At 37.3% G+C, this 17,992-nt stretch overlaps 1 protein-coding gene across 6 annotated transcripts in view; it reads left to right on the top strand.

The window, feature by feature from the left end:
• The window catches only part of MACROD2 (mono-ADP ribosylhydrolase 2), an 842,889-nt gene that overhangs the window by 253,671 nt on the left and 571,226 nt on the right, over positions 1-17,992 (top strand). For all 6 annotated transcript variants that reach the window (XM_084203116.1, XM_084203115.1, XM_084203114.1 and 3 more), the window contains one exon: positions 8,038-8,154. In XM_084203116.1, the coding sequence (XP_084059242.1) occupies positions 8,038-8,154 (117 nt within the window). The remainder of the gene's footprint in view (positions 1-8,037; positions 8,155-17,992) is intronic.

Below are 17,992 nucleotides of genomic sequence, written 5' to 3'. Positions count from 1 at the left end.
AAACCCCAGGCCAAAACCAAAAACAAACCCAAACCAAAAAAATGCCAAAACCACACGATAAAAAGCAAGGCCATAGTCATACAGAAAAGACATCTTTCTCATGTTTGTGATTTTTCCAGTGTTGGTAATTTCTTTCTCTGATCTTGCCCTCTTCTTTAAGCATTTTCTTTGGCCATCAGGAGACATTGGTTGCTGAGACAGCTGGACAGCGAATCATACCAGTTTGTCCATTTCTGTGTTCTTTATTGCAACATCATAGCATCAGTAAATAGCTTTTTAAAAACAAAATCTGATTTTCATTGCCCTAGAAGACATGCTTTTTATCTTATCAGATTCTTGTTCCTTTAGTCTTCCTCTGAATTTAACTTAATGTGTCTGAACCATGCAGGAGGAAAAAGAGAATCCATAGTTCAATGCACCAGACAGATCTTGGTATGACAGAAGTGGCCCAATGTCTTTAATAGCTATCATGGCAAAGAGGGTTTCAGAGACATTTTGAAGGCAATAATATGGATATTCCTAAAAAATGACAGCCATGTAATAATAGCACAGTAACATGAGTAAAAATTCAGGAAAAAGTAGGCGTCTTTGCAATGAAATGTAGATATAAACCTTTGTCTTTCCAATCTGTGCAGTACCCAGCTGCAGGAAGCAAAGTACTGTGGCTGCCCAGGAGGCTCAGGAAAGGATTTCAGAGTGGCCAGACCCATTTCTTCAGGGTGATACCACCTAAAACAACTTGCACCTTCTTTTCTTTTGGGAAGCTGGAGGAGCAAGTTGGGAGGAGTGGGAGCTGAGCTTGGTTTAATAGCACAGGGTAGCCTGAATTCTCCAAATTTATCACTTCCTTCCTCAGTAAACAACAACAAGCAATTTTTGTGCTCACTGTATGTAGGGCTTAGCTGTCTCCTTTCCATCTGGGAAAGAGTGTGGCATGTCAGGTGTCTCCACACAATTAAAAGGAAGTGAATGGCTCCTTCACACATGCCTTAATGTCAGCAGTTTGGACTGGGAAAAACTGGAAAAGCACTATTGGAGCCTTTCCTACTGTTTTTTCTTGCCAAAAGTGTGACATTCAGACAGGTTTATCAGCCCCGTGTTTCTCTGAGCCCTTATGCTGCTTGAGTGGGCTGACAAAAGTGTGAATCCTATTGACATTACAGCTCTCATCTACAAAATTGGAGCAGAGCACTCGAAGACTAAGAAAGGTGATGTCATAAGTGTGAGATAAAACGAACACTTTCTTCATTGTTTAGTTGTTTATGGAAGGAATTTGCCAATCATCATTGCCAGCATGACAGGACAACTTTGACTTGGCTTTTAGTTTATTTTTAATATGAGTTTTTGGTATCCTGAGACATTTAACTAAAACAAAAAATCTGCCAAAATTTGTGAGCTTCCTGTTGGTTTGTGTTTTGTCAAAGTAGGAATAATTGGCTGTGTGCAATAAATGTAGGGCACTTAAATTTGCAGATATGTGGGCAAGTGAGTTTTATTTTGAATTGTTGTGGATTTCTTTATCCACATGGGCTTTTTGCCAGTTTATGGCAAGGACATTGATTATGTTGGATGTTTCAGCTGCTATTGTTATGCTTCACTGTGAAAACGCATCCAGATAAGGTCAACCTTCTCTTAAAACAACCAATAGGTTTTAAAATTTAATTCCCAGTACTTTTCACCGTGGCAGGCAATTACTGGTGGTTTGTAATGCTAAATTTATAGGATTTCAGCTAAACAATACTCAGAAATACAAGTTTCCCATGTCTGACTTTACAATAAGGTTTACACCTGGCATTGTTAGGAGTGGCTTTGTTCCTTGCAGTATATACTGGAATAATGGTTTATTATGTTTTATTGTTATATTTCATTAAACCTGCTCTGCAGCATGGTTGGTTGGAGGTGGGAGGATCCCCAATTGTAATTCTACCTGCTGGAAGGCCCCTTGTGCAGCCTCAGTATGTTGATTTCTAAGAAAAGAAGGCACTGTGCAGAGAATGTGGATTGACACATTAGGTAATCAGTACTTTAAGCATCAAGACTTGCACGTCTCATTTTGATCTTAAATAAGGTGTATGCACTAAGGGTTTTGAAATTATGAATATTTGAGGAACGTGAATGTAGATTGTGATGAAATCTGAACCTAATTCAGGGAGCTAGCCATCTCAAAATAAATGGTTCATCTGTGCTTTTTGTGTTTAAGATGGAGAATTTTAAGGATAAAGGTTAAGATCATGCTTTTGAACGCTGAGATTTTGGACAGGAAATACTGTGTAATTGCTAAGTTTTTAAAATTAATTATGTTGGAGGCCTATAAACCAGTCCATTGATTAAAAATCTCCAGTTCATTAAACTTCCCAATGACAAAGGCCATCTCAGTAATAAAAACTGCTGTTCCTAGCAGTTGACTGGCATCTGTGTTATAATCTTTTTAAGATCCCCACCTTTGTTCGTTAGAGCATCACCTGTTGTCTCCTGATGGCAGGGTTTATTTCCTCTTGACATTGGTCTCAGAGGTACAGTTGCAACTTTGGCAGCAGTTGATTCCAATGAACTTTCCAGAGGTACTTTACTGGGTTTAGCAGAATGAGGCTGAGTTTCATTGTGAGTTGGTTCTTTGATTGCTATGTGGGGGTTCAGTGATGGTTTTTTTGGAGAGTGATGGTTTTTGTTTGTTTGTTTTCCTTCTGGTTGCCACACACACCCTTGCATTGGGCACTTTTGGAAGGTCCATAAGAAGGAGGATGTGTGTAACAGAGATCCTACAGTGCACAAAGCAGTTTCCTTTTTGTCCCCAGCAGTGCATCCAATGCAATGACATTGTCCTGGTTTTATGCACTCATGGCATTTGCCATGTGGAAGAGCAGTAGCTCTTCAGAAATATATCAAGCACAGGTGACTTTCTTAAATAAGCAAACTTCATGAATTTCCTACTGAAAATAAGAAATGAAAAATCTGGAAAAGCACCAGAGAACAGGAATTACTATGGAAAAAAGACTATATAGATTCTTGAAATGTAACATAATAAATCTGCATATGTTGTTTACATCATACCTTCACTTTATTCAGCCTTGCACAGAAGGTCACAAAAGAAATTTGGGCCTTATTATTCCTGGAGGAGTTTGTATTTTCTGCTGTGGTGTTAGATTACCTTACCCTTTTTATTACCATCTGCACTGCAAGGCTAGTTTTGCTGAGGTTATTTTTTTTAAGCAGCATCCCATGGTACCCTTAATTCTGTGTTTCCTGTGCTTTTGCTTCATTTGCAATTTTGAGAAATTTTCTCTAACAAATAGATTTGTTCTATATTCTATAGCAGTAAATTAGCTATTTTTACTATATCATTTTAACCCTTGAATTCTGGAGGACAAATGGAATTGTTTTACAATAAATTAATTAAGAAAGGATTTCACCTGTTAGTGTCCTTCAGTGTCTAGGGAGAAAGATGGTGTCGAAGATTACATATTTTTGTTTAACATGATATTATTCATATGCTCCCCTTTTGCATAGGATTTTTATTTTGATACCTGACTTTGTTCATGTATTTTAAGCAATTATTTTCAGCTGACTTCTTTGTGCAACCAATGCCATTGAGTGCAGTAGCTTTGGAAATAGTTTTTCTTCATTAATGGCTTCTGGTGAGTTGTTGGGAGAACAAAGTGCTGTCCCTAGTGGCTTCTGAAACTTATGGAAGCATGCAATGAAATAGCTATTATTTTTCATGGAGAAAAAAAATTAGAGTACCACTTTTAATAGCTTTACACAAGCATGAACAACTTGAGCTACAGAGATGAAATGAATCTGAAGTTTCTTCAGTTGTTTTTCAGCCTTCAGGATATTGTTCATGTTTGTCGGTCTTCAATATTGAGAAGCTCCTTCCATGTGCTTGTCCACCCAAGCATGGTGAAACAATAAATACAGAAACCCAGTTTTTCTGGGCTCTCCACACATGAAGGCACTGGGTAACAGGATCACTCTTCAAAAGACAGGTCAACCTGCGTTAAGTCTTTGCAGTCATTCAAAAGCCAAAGTGTTGTGTGCCATTTCAGAGAATTTATGGGATCTCAGATTGTGGGGTACCAGTCTGTTGGGGTGGGAGGCAGAAGAGAAGAGGGTGTTCTCCACCATCCCGTGGGTTTTTGCTGCCTCACTGGTGGTCCTAGGCAGGACTCACTGCTCTCAAAAATCCTTCAAAGTAGCTTGGTTTATGAGCCTGAAACTCACTTCAAGAAGCACAGGACCAAGGGGGATAGTTAGAAGCCCTCTCTTTAGTTCCTTCAAGCATTGTCAATTGATCAGCATGCAGATCAGAGATTGGATTTCTTCCAGCTATGACTGACAGTTTGTCTACAGGATTTTTCCCACATCTTTCCCATAGACCTTAAATGGCAGGTCACTTTTGTATGAAAATGACCCAAAGCATATCTATGTGATTTCCATAAACCTGAACAGGAAGGCAGCCTGTAGAAAAAATGGGGAATTTTAAGGCAGAGTGAGGGCTTTGAAGTGAAATGACATATTTTTATTGGTTGTAGAAAGCAGTGATAAAGCACAATTCCTTGTCACTGTCATGTGATGCCAAATCAGATTTTGACTGGGTTTTTCAGCCAGTTATACAATGAGCAGTGGGATATGGCCTAATGATTTTCAGATCTGTTTGGAATAATGCAGATGAGCATCTATATAACAAACTGAAAATTGAAAATAGAGATGAAATATCTGATACCAATAAAGAGTTTTCACTTTTCTATTAATTTGGCAGCATGCCATTATTATGGTGTAAATTTCTTCCTCATTACTCCAGGATAACAAAATGTCATTGACCATAATTTTTCCCTCCTGAGGTTGTTGTTATTATCTGTAATTTCCACTAAGTTTCCCTGTTAATAGTGCTTGTTTCTCTGTACACTGACATTACTAGTTACTACACACCTCCAGAAAACAGAATATCTCATGTAAATCTTTTGTACATTCCTGTTCCATGTTTCTCTTTTTTTTTAATTAATATGGCTAAGACATGTTGGAGCAGAGGTTGAAGAATCATATTTAAATTTGTCTATCTACTTTACCTTTGCAATTATCTTACTTTTTGTTATTCAGAGTGCTCATATTTGGCAATATACTTCAAAATAGTTCTGAAGTGAATATATTATTTGTATCATAGGGTATTTCTGGCATGAGTTATTGAGTTATGAAATAAAAAATGCTGCATAAACCAGAGGTCATCTCTATTCATGTATTTAATGAAGTATGATAGGAAAAAGCGGTTATTATGAAAGTTTTGGGTGGTTGGGTTTTGGGTTTCAATTTTGTTGGTGCTGTTCTCCCTCTTCCCAGCCCCCATTTTCATTCTGCCATGTCATCAGTCACTGAAGTATATCAAATGCTAATTTCTACTTTTCCATCTAAGCCTGTCTGGAGTATTCAATCATTTTCTCTTGTGCCACCTTTATAAGGGAAGTATGCATGTCTGCTTGTTCCATTCTGGCAGATGTCTTCCATTTTCCTTGTCATATGTCAGGATTGGTTGTGATAGAATTGATTTTTCTCTGTTAAGAATTCAATTTTTTTCAATTATTCTTTCATCCTTCTGGAGCTTCTTTGCTTCTAAAGGTTGGACACAGACGTATGGGATCAGGCAGCTACTGATAGGCCGTCTTTATCGTAGCTGTATTTGCATTAAGAGCACCCTTCCAACATGAGGGGGGTTATGGATGGGGAGCTGGGATGTCCTGTGTGATCACAGCTGCTCTGACACATGGAATGCTGATATTGGGTATTTTAATCCATCACAGGTTTAGAAGTGACAAGCCTGTGCTTCCACTACCCTGGCAGAGGCGATGGTTTCCATCTGCAGGGCCTGTTGTTTGGCTGTGCTCTGAGCTAGACTTGTGCTAAAGTGAATGGAGTTTGAGGAAGAAGAGTTTGGTTTGTGCAGTTGAGAGAGCAGCTGAGCCTTGCACAGACACTGCTCGAAGGAAAGTGATGAACTGGTGGGGACAGGAAGGACTTCAGGAGTGGGAATGATCTGTCAGCCACCAAGCAAATCCTTGCATGGTCTTAAGTCCTTGTCCAGTATTCCTAAGGACTTCTTCCTCTGTAAAGGTTCATGGACAAAGTGCTAGTCCTAAGGATCTGTGCTGTTTTTATGTTGGTGTCCCAGGAAGTGCCAAGGTTGGTAGAGATTGTGGTGGTCCTGCTAATAAAAATATTCTTGAGGTTTCAATGCATACTTTACTTATCCTGCTTGGTTTGGAAGAGCATTTAGTAATTAGGTTAAAACAATTAAATTGGGTATATGAGCACAGGATGGATTTCAAACATTCTTGCCCTTAACATTAGAAAATATTATTCTTTCAGTAGCATCTTGGAGTCTGTCGAGCAAAGATTTTGGGTAAGTTAAAAGCAAAAGTTCAGGTGAGGTAGAATAAGAGGCCTTGGTGTTGTGGGACAGAGAATGTGCAATGTGCTTGCAGCTGGTGGCTTGGCATCCATGGTCTTTTCAATAAACAATTTTAGAAAATTTCATTGAAAGTGCAGTATCACATGATTCTGCAGTTATCTTTTGCGAATATAAAGTATGACAAAAAACAGTTTTGAAAATCAGTGACAATGTGTCCAGGATGGGCATGGAGTATTGCAAGGAGCTGCTTATCCTATTTTACTGTGTCACCTGAACATGAACTCTGGTATAGAACTCCTCAGAAAGGACAGTCAGGTTTTTAACACTTAGCAGAAGACAGTTTCATCCACTTGAAGATGTTATCTGCCTCCCCACCTGGGGCTGCCTGCCTTCAGGAAATACTCAGCACCTCATAAAACCAGTTATGGCCTGAAGGTGGAGAGGACAGCAATTGTTTCATCTCCGGGGGGAGGGAGTTTCCCCAGCGGGCTCTGCGTGGTCAGGGGGAACACTGAGTGCCATGGGTTGCCCAAATGGGAGCCTGCAGGAAGCTGCACAGCTCCTGAGTGACCAGGTGATGTGAATCTCTTAAAAACCCATCCCCCCTTGGCTTTCCAAACCTGTTCTGCTTTAACTGCTTCAAACATGCTGCAGGGCACAGCTCTAAGTTTGAGCTAGTTAAATCTGAAATAAAATCTGAAATAAATCTTAAACTATGTTCATAAAGACTCTTCCTTTCTTCACTCTATAAGTATTTGTTTAGCCTTTATTCTTGAGCTTATTTTAGCTCTTGAGTTGATGTTGTAGTTTACGTGAAGATTATTTCTTCTAGTTGAACTCCGTAGCTGCTGCTGAATTAGGGCTTTACTCAAGTGAATATGTTCATGCATACACTACTTCCTTTATTATTTTCTATCCTTTTTCCTCAAACTTTTTGCTATAATTACAGTAAATGATTTCTTGGATTGCACGTTGAGAGGGCAGAATTGCTGTGCCAGCAGCCTTGTTTTCTTCTTTTGCTGGCTCCTGAGGGTAATAAGATCTATGCACTCTACAAATTTTCTTGCATACTTAGCTGCAATTGCAACCTTTAGTAATTATTTTTTAATTAACTGCAAAATATTGCATGAATACTGCAAAATTGTAAAAAATGGTAAAATTAAAAAAGCTCAGAAGTAGGTATTTTTTACATTTCAAAACAATAAGCATTATTTCTTGGAATTTTTATATAAGGCATTAGTAGCATGGTGACATTAAATGACCTGTGCAGTCATAGAAGTGTCAGAGGTATGTTGTAAAAGAGACTTAGGCGTTTACATGGGAATCAAATTCTTTTCGTAGTTTGTCGTGAGAATTTCTTAGAGCCTTCAGTAAGATCCTTTTCTAAAACTGAAACTTTTATTCTACTTTACATTTTCTGGATGTTTGCTTTTCAATTAGCAGAAGTTGGCTAAACATTGTTTTTGCAAAACTCACTGACTAATTCTATCAAAAGAAAAAAATTTATATGTTTAGATATCAACTTACAGATCAATTGGTCTGGGATGTGGGTGTAAAAATGGGCAGTAAATGTTTATGACCATGAGTAAAGGCAACATAAAAAGTGGCTTTTAATAAATTCTGGGTTTGTTTTGTAGTGGATGGCTGCATACACCGAGCTGCTGGGCCCTGCTTGGTTGCCGAGTGTCGCAACCTGAGTGGCTGTGAGACTGGACAAGCCAAAATTACCTGTGGATACGACCTACCTGCAAAATGTAAGTCGAGCCTTTCTCTGTTCTTGTTGCCAGCACGTGTTGCTGGTGTGCACGGTTCATTTCCCCACAGTCTAATTCAACGGGGTATTCATTTTACACAATTAGCAGTGGGACTTAATTAAGCGTGTTCTGTAATAATGTCTTCCCCTCAAAGCAATTCAGACTTTTCTAAATGATTGTTTCACCTATGTTATGCGATGAAAACGTACATGTCTCTAAAATATAAAGCACCTTTCATGTTTATTTTTTGCAAGCTAGAACCTATCCTTTCATATGCATAATAAAGGATTGGAAATGCTTTATGAAATATGAACAAAATATACATTATCATATTTAAGTTCCACGGAGACAGTTTTTTTGAAATGTTGCATATTTGATGTTCTTCATGCTGATTCCTTGATTGTGAATACTTTGAGGGCCCAGGAGATCAAAGTGATGTATTGTGTTTTCAGCTGCTGTGTAGTTGTCTGATTGGCAATTACTGTGAAGGCATCTGTCACACTTTAGCTTTCCACAAAGTGCAGCTCAGTGCTTGAATGTTTTTGCACTTTGAAAGTGGAATTGTCAAAAATTTTCCTCATGTTTCAAATAGGAAGATGGTTATTGGACTATGTTGTGTAGATGTTGAGCTTGTCTTGCAAACCACTAACATTTTCACAGCACATTGGTCGGCCAGTCCGTTATGTGAGAATAAAAATTAGGAAATCTTTGCAAATTGCAATCTTACAGGATAGTACATTAAGGCATGAAGATACAAATACCAAGAAAGCATTGCAGACTTCATATAACTAGCTTTCAACAATTTTTTTTTTTTTCATTTTTTGGGATATGCCGGCTGCAGCAGGAACATGGCTCATTCAGTAATATCTAGATCTCTCTTAACTATAATGTAAAATCAAACACTGGCTGTCGTAGCAGATATCTCACTAGGCTCCTGTAGTCCTTAATGTCTTAGGTAAATATGAAAATTGTTTTTCCAGTCATTTTTTTCTCTATGATGAGAGCTTCTGGTTATTTCCTCAACAGTGGTAATTTCTGTGTGTGGGAAAACTTTGCTGTATTTTATATGTAGTTTTACCACATGGTAATGGTCATTTATGAAAGGCTAATTTGACTAGAGGTCAGGAAAATTGTTGAGGAAGATTCAATGTGGTAGTTAGCTTGGGTTTGTATATGGCTCAGATCATGACCAGATTCCCATAAAAGGGATTGCTGGATGACACATCAGAATTTACCCTGCTGTGGATGGTTGGTGTTTTATTCTTCATCTTTAATTCTTCCTCTTTAACCAAAAAGTATCTCTGGAGGGACAGAAAAGCTGCTCATCAGTAGGTGCATTTTTCCTCCCATGTACTTTAGTGATAGAAATTAAATACAAAGTATCAAGGCAATTGATGTGTGTTAGGAAGAGGAAGGGTCATGTTTGAGGTGTGACCTCCCTTTAAATCTTGCAGCAGTTCAAGGGACTGGTTTGAAAAATGGGATCCTGTTTGAAGGCCATAGGAAAATCTTAGTTCTTAGTGTAGGAACAACAACCAAAACAATTAGAAAACCCATTAGCACTTGAAGTTGGAAATAAAACCTGTAACCAGGCATGGGAAAAAACCAATATTCTTCTTAATCGCTATTCTTAGGAACTGAAATAGCATCAAAGCCATGTCTATTTGTATTTGATTATGCATCAACATGAGAAGGGGAAAGGATACCTTTATCATCAACAGGCACAGGGAGGAAAACAAAATTTTCATGCAGAGGCTGAGAATTTAAAACTCTTGATTTTTAATTTTTTTTTCCTGAAAATATATTTGTATTCTCACCAACTGTTGTTTTCTTTTTCTTTTGCCTCTATAAGCTTTAGTTTGTTGGCTCATTAAAGTATTGTACCTTTTAAACCATTAATCTGAAAGTGATCAAGCAGTCAAGACTGGTTTCATATTTTAGAGAGCTATAAAGCTACTGGATATCTTTTGTCACTCTCTATCACTTTGTCTTAATAGTATGACAGTTTAACTGTGGGAACTATTTTGCATTTGACTTTCCTGAGGAAAGCAGTGCTGTGAAAGGAGGTCCAGACTCTCCCATCCAGATCTGCTGTGAGGCAAGGTTGTGTGCCAGCAATTTGCTGAAGGTTATGGCTGACTGCTAACTTCCAACTTTCACAAGCAGTTTGCTTTTTATTGATCTGTTTGTGGATAGGGGAGCAACTACAATAATCAGTTAACACTTTTTTGTGTGTTATTTATTGTGAATTATTGTTGTGAATTACTTATTCTATTGTCTGTTCTTCTTCTGACTGTAGTTGGACAAACAATTATAGTAAATGTAAAATGAATTTCTTAGCATAACGAATTGTTGTGTTTGAGTGGGGGTTTTTTGTTATTTAACAGAATGCTAAAATGTTACAATTTTGTTTCCTACCCCTGAGATTTTCCCATTTCATGTTCTTGGTTCTGAAATGCTTTGCTTGGAAACAGTTTGCTGAATTCAGCAAAGCTGTTCTGGGATGCAGCTGCCTGATGCAGGACTTGGGCTTCAGTAAGGACTCCATAGTAAAAAAGGTTTAGTATTCAAAAATCGTGCTTTATTTTATAAATGACTTGGAGGAGGTTGGGATTAAGTTTGGCACTGAAGGGAAGGTATGCTTTGTTAGATAGGTAGTAGTTGGTAAATAAAAACCACTCTGGCCATCTCCTTTATAATCTATTGCATTTTTATTGAGTACTTTGCTATATTTGCTTAGGTTAAACAAGAACAGGTCTGACAAATAACTTCTCCATCGTGGAAAAATTGAAGAAATAATATCTGACTGAAAAATGCAAAGATTTAGTGTATAGGCTGGCTTTCTGTGATTTGTTCTTGGTGCATCTGAGTCAGAAATCAGTTTGTGAAGTACACAAGTAACAGCAAATGTTCAGAGAGAGAATACATACAATAGTTCATCATTTTCCTCAGCTCTTTATGGTAATAATGTGAACAGACCAAGATTAACATGTCTGTGACCTGGATATGTTTCTTTATGAACTTTTCAAGATACACACCTTTTTATGCCAAAAAATATTCCCTTTGAAAATAGAAAGGAAGTCAAACTGAGTTTTCTAATTACCAGTTAATGTAACATTCAGTACAGTTTTACAGAAATCAGTGTAATCACCATCTGCCTCTTTTGTTGCAAAAGCCTACACAAAGCCCCCCCAAATGCCAACCAAGTTATTTGCTGAATACGTAATTTGATTGATGTCATCCATTGTTGTTTTTCAGCAAACACCTTTGCAGGCACCCAAGTTTCCATAGTGCTCTGGAGGGCTGAAAAAGGCAGTGCCTTTTGCTCTGAGATAGTTTCCTTTAAAGCTGTCCCAGACTGATCATCAATTATTTAACTTCTGTACTTCATATTGTTGTTCCTTTGAAAGAACAGTTCATTCTAAATATTGTACAGCTGATCTTCAAACATTGAGCAGTGCTCTGATACTGACATGCTTTAAATAACAGATGAACAGTATCTGTTTAAAGCTCTACTAATGCTTGTTTTCTTTCTCATCTGATTAATAGTCTCAGTTGGCTCTACAGGCAGAAAATGGTCTGGATGTAAATTGTGTTTATGGCTGGAACGAGGGGTCCATAACAGCTTTGTGGATTGTTATCTGCTTGCAGAGGTTCACTATAAAAAAAGACCCTGTCAGGACACATTAGAAATTAGAGTCCCATTCTGCCTGGTATTTAACAGGCCTGAAAACAATTGAAAACCAACACAGACGTGTGGTACCCTGACCTAGGCAGGAAAGGACCCCCAAACTTACTTTCTTCTATTGTTGCCAAGTCTAATAACTATTTCATTCTTTTTCTGAAAAATGTCTGATAGTAAAACTCCTAAATCTAGGAAAATAAAATCTTACAGCCTCTGATATGGGATAGAACCAACCATCAGTAAATCTAAAAGGTGTGGACTTGTGGTGGAGACACCTTGCTAGGCAGTTCCTAATACAATGGTTTATTTTCATAATAAATCTATAATATTTAGAAAATTTTTTTCTGTTTGCTTGACATTTTTAGTACTTTAAGCACAGTCCCTGAGTAAATAGCATATATAGGAAGTCTTTTGGTCCGAGATCAGCCTGGAGTAATAATGTGACTGTGCTCTTAGAGACAGTTCCTGCTGTGAAATAAGTAGTTAGGAGAAGTGCTAGTATTAAACACAGTAGGAGGAATCATCTTTTAAATTTGTTTAATCAGATTAAGAAGTGGAGATTAAAAAGTAGAGATTAAAAAGTGTGCTACTGTTATGTAGACATAATTTCCAGTCTTTAAAAGATGAATCTTTGCAGGGTATTATTTTCAAGTAAGACTGTAATGGTACTGATTTTTAAATCTCCCAATTTTCTCAGAGATCAGTTGCAGAGCTGTAATTAAAAGGTTGATTTATGCAGAAATGGAACTCCAAAACTCTACTGCACTACAAAACTGACCAGTTGGAAGCATGGGGCATAATGTTCAAGGATATTTTTCAGATTTCCAGGATTCCACAAAAAGATTTGTTTACTTATTTTTATTACCTTGTTTATAAAACAATACTTGTTTGGTTTCAAATTATTCTAAATTTCTATGTGAGGGTTGAGAAGTTGCTTTCCTCTGTGTGGTTCTGTTGGTTGTTCAGTTTGCTACCTCCCTATTTATTCTGGTAGAAGGTAAGTCTGGGAATTGAAAAATATGTCTGGAAATTAGGAAGGTGTAAAAGTGAACAATATATGGACAAGACAGCATTGCTTAGAGAAGACTGACTTGGCTACTAACTCTCAGTTGGTCAAAATTCTTGATCTTCTCCCACAATTGATTCATAATTGATGGAGTTTTGATGAAATTTCAGTTAAAAAGGTGCAGCCTAAGGTGACACATTTATTAATAGCATATAAACTCATAAAAGTTATGATAGTTTTCTAGCAGGGATGTATTTCTACTCTTTTTCTTAGTTGAGTAGCCTCACTTTATTGTCAGCCATGTGCCCAAACTGCATGACACCTCCTGGGGGAAGGCTGGAGAAACACAGGATTTCCTGAAGCAGCACTGAGCTGCAGCAGCTTTTCCCCATCCCTTTAAATCATTATCATTGCTGATACACTAAAAACCAATTTGAAAATTAAGCAAAGCTAGTTAATACTAATCAAAGGTCTGAGACCCCTTTTTCTTGAGAGATATTTTTCTTTTTCAGTTTCCTTTGGGAAAGGTTTTCTTTATAGTTAACAAAACCACTTACCACATATTTGTGTTTTTCTTCTGAGTGGTTTCTGGGTTACAAAGGGTTTTTAATAAGATCATATTATGTATTTTAAGACCATTTTGAAAGTAAGTGAAGTCATGTCTTTATTGTGTTTTAATTTGATCTAATTGGCTCCAGTCATCTTAATGACCTGCTGTATTCACCATGAACACTCACACACATGCCTATACCGTGAATGTGGTGGAAGGGAAGTATTAATGATTGCTTCTTTGGTCCTAAAACCTCCTTAGATTTTAGAGAGGGTTTATTGTAAAGCTGTATGGCCTGTCTCCTCCTTAGGTGCACCCCCACACACCTATGAAAAGGGAGAAGTTAGGACTCCTGGGGATGATGGGAAATGCATTTCTTAACTTCAGCTAAACAAATTCAAACATCTTTGTCTTCCAAGTCTGTGCAGGCTCTGTCATCAGTTTGGGAATAAAAGGGACAAGAGCTGTAGCTACCAGAGGTTATGAATCAGCAAGAATCCCCCATCACAAGAGTATACAGTATTTGTCCTTGGATTTGAGCCTAGCTCATAGACATTTTTTTTAATGGACAGATTCTTTAAAATTTAATTTGTGAATGGACCCAAGTGTGTGTTTGTCAGTGTTCTCTGCAGTGTCATGCTGTGGTTAACTCATGGCATGCGCTGCTGGAAGCTGTCGTTTCACATCTAATTGTTTGGTTACAAATGTATGTGTTGTGGCTAAAGGAAATGTTTTACTATCGATCCTCACTGCTAAGTCTAAATCCTCCTCTTCTGGGCATTGCTTGTTGTAGTCTGGTCACTGAATACTGAACTCCAGGACAGAAGTGGGCACTGAGAAATTTTAGAGGAGCCTTGAGCCATTTGCTCAGTAATTGGCTCCACCATTGGCAAAAATACGATGTGTGTTAATACGTTGTAATAGCGGGTGGTAGAAACCTGATGCCATGAATTTCCCTCCCTAGCTTTACTTCTGTAATTCTGGGCAGCTACATTTTCTGCAAAGGTCTGATTTTCAGTGTTACTGAAAGCAGTCACAGGACTGAGTTTGCAGGGCGGTGTTTTGGGGACAGCAGCCTGCAGTGTTTATCACAGTTGCTTGGCATGAGCATCCAGCACTGCCTGGAAAACCCCTTGATGGAACAGAGAGTGAGTTACAAGGTGTAAACACCTTCCTAATGCTTAATTTATGCAAGGTACTATTTCAAATGTCTCCTAATTAGGTGCAAAATAATTTGCTGGAATATGCCTTTCCTTTCTACACCCTGGTGGTGTAGAGTCATTCCTCAGGTATGTTGGCACTGGAGAAGGGCGTTGTGCCCCTTAAGGCTAATATATTTTATTTCCTCCATACTTGGATATACTTGGTCCTTTTTACTCAAATAATAATAAAAAGATGGAAAAGTCTATTGCCTGAAAAATAAACAAAATTCTCATCACTACAGTTAGCTGACAAGGAGAAGGGGTTAGAGTGGAGATATTTATACTCCTTTAAGTGCAGTGGTTGCTGCTCCCACTCTAATATGTTCCCTCAGTAGCCAAAACCAGTGCTCAGTACTTGAAAATTAATCTTTGATGCATGAGATTTTGTCTGCCTGAATTTTGCTTGTCTCATTTTAAATGGTGATAGAAATTGCTTACTGTAGTAAAACACAACATTAACCTCATAGTGTGTTGGCACTTTGTGATTTATGCTGGTTTAGTCTCTGAAAAATATGCAGCCTGTCTCCCAAACCTGGATTTAGCTTATAAAGTGTGTTGGCACAGGCCTGGGGCTCAAATCAGAACACTAACTGCTGATCCTCTATTTCCCTGGAGTAGCAAAAGAGTTTAAAATTGGAGGCCCTCAGAGGTCATTACCTTCATATCATTCCTTCAGATTAATAATAATTATATGATTGTAGCTGGAATGTTTTTAAAACAGTACAGCCCAATTTTCTTTCTTGAAAGCAAAGAATAGGATTCCTTTTTGTGCTGAAACTGCACATTACCCAGCCAAAAATATGACAAGTTATTTGCAAATGGAAGTAATCAGATCATAAGTAATAAATAAAGATTTTCTTTCTACTATTTTGAAATAAAGCAGAAGGAATAATATGAATCTGAAAGGTGCTGTGATTTTTTTTGGAGTTCTCCTTCACCCACAAACCTTGCAGCTGATGTTTAAAGTTGCTGATTTGGTGTTGTTTTTTTTTTCTGATTATATTTTGAAGGACTAAAACAGACAAAAAAGCAGGACTCTCTTGTGAGTTCTTCATCTGTAATGCAATTGCTTTAGACCAGGCTTAAGTAGATAGGATGAGAAAGTTATGTAAAATGACTTTTAAAAGAACTTTGTTTCACTCAGCAGAGGAATTTTGAGGCTGTTCCATGTAACAATGTTTTGATCTTTGCATCTGTGGGGCTTTTTCTTTGTGAAAACTAAGGCCAAGCATTTGAAACATTTCTCTTTAGGAAGAAAACAGCAGGTGTGAGACTATAGGGTATAAATAATGTTTTAATTGCTGTAGGAAGGAATCTGAATACTGATTAATCAGGTAGTAATAAGAAGTAAAACTGGTATTATTTTATATATTGAAGATGCTGTTTCACTGCTGGTGAAAAGAGAACGTCACTGAGGATGTTTTGCCTTCGAGTATGGAAATGAAATTCACGTGGATTTTTCTTCTTGTTGCTGTTCAGCACTAGAAATTTGTTTCCCCTTTATTTTAGTTTCTGATAGCATTCCTCTTTCGTTAATACTGCCTTCACACAGTTTTTTTAAAGTTTTGTTTTCAGGCAAGTTGAAGACTATTCAATAGGGATTTTTTTTTTTCATTTCTTGTAGTTATCAGATGAATTTCTTCCTTTTTTGGTATTTGTGAGTTTTTGATGATGTTTATGAAGATTCTTGAGTTGCCATCAGTGATTTTTTTTACCTTTTTCAAACATTAAAGGCAAAGCAAATGATGGAAGGGACACATTTACACTACTGTGTATCTGTAGCTTGGTGCAAACTGATCAGAATTGCAGATTATTTACACCATTGCATGGCTTGCAGGTGTTGTACCATTTATTCCCCTGTGAGAACATGGCAGTATCTTCTAGATTATTAGCTGGTAAGAAGAAATAGATTCTGGATTCATTTTTGGCCATTTACAGACTACTTGGAGAAGTTTTAAATGATTGCAGCACAAGGTTCTCAGCTTGCTGGACTTGGACTGAAGTTTCACTGCTGGGAATACAGAGGAGCTTTGGAATCCATCATCTGCAGGGCACAGCAGTCACTCTGATCTGGGATTTAGACTTTTCTGGATGTATTTAAATGTTAACAGAAAACCCAAACTGTGACTTAAGACTCATCAGTACTCCAAGAGACTGATAATAGTTCTAGGACTAGGTTTAGGAGGAAACTGCTTTCATGAAAGGTCTAATACTCCCAACATAAACTTTTTATGCCTGTTTCTGCCCATGTGTTGGTTTGTTGGTGAGTATAATCTGTATCATAATTTATGCAGTGAAAAGCTAGAAGAAATTATTAATTAAACAACTTTTACCAACTTTGAATTACATCTTATTACATACTCTTGCTTAGCTATTTGTCATGATATCAATCTCTCTTCTGGCTCCTCGGGAAAGTGAGTTATACTGAATTTCCTTTAACAGAGTGGTCTGAATTCTCATATTTCCTAGTGATATGTCAGAGAGATGGACAGAGAAATATCTGACAATCTTCATATTTTAACATGACAATGTGTTGGAGCATTGCTGCACTCTAAGTATGCTTCCTATTTAGTTTTTCAATAAAAATAGCTGGTAGCTTTCCAAGCCTTATAAAGAAATAAATACATCAATACATAAATTTAAAATGCTTTGCAACACTAAAAATAACTCCTTTGATAACTAGTTATAGCTATGTCTGTCTGAATCACTTGTTGGGTTTTTTTTTAATAACTTTCTCACTACACTTTCAGTATGATTTTATACAATGTTTTCATTATAATTAAAACACGGGGGCTGGTTTGGAGGAAGTAAGAGTACAATAAGAATATTGTTTAAATATCTCATGGACTGTAAACAGCAGGTCATCAAGACAAGACTATAAACTGTTCAAAGTACCCATGAACACAACAGTTCCTATTGAAGTGTTTTTGTTTTAACAGCTGCATTATTCAATTTTAATCCTTCAAGAGAATTGGGGAAGCTCCACATGTGTTTATATGTAACACAGAGAGGGGGTGAAAAACCCTTGAGACTCTTGAGAGGTGTCATGGACACAAAATAATGTCATGTAATGCATTATTAAAGCCCACAGTTTGTAAATGTAAAATGTAATGTAAAAACTCATTATCTGAAAGCCCTTAGTTTTGAAAATCACAATTCACTCAAGTAAAAGATTGCATTTATGTCAGGTGTAATCCTGTCAGAGGTGTAATCTTGTTTAAAACAACTTTTTTTTTCCACAAAATGAAGCAGAAATGGTCCCAGGGAAGACTTCATTTAAAATTAGGTTGTTGCAGTGAAGTTAATGCAAAATTGACTGGGAAGCCATGGATATTGTTGGATTTCTTTCACTTTAGAGAGTTGAACAAAACAAATATGCAAAAAAAAAAAGTTAC

This window comes from Fringilla coelebs (genome assembly GCF_963513975.1).
Source record: "Fringilla coelebs genome assembly, chromosome: 3".
Taxonomy (NCBI): Eukaryota; Metazoa; Chordata; class Aves; order Passeriformes; family Fringillidae; genus Fringilla; species Fringilla coelebs.
Note: the sequence above shows the minus strand (reverse complement) of the source record. Positions and strands in the feature narration are given on the sequence as shown.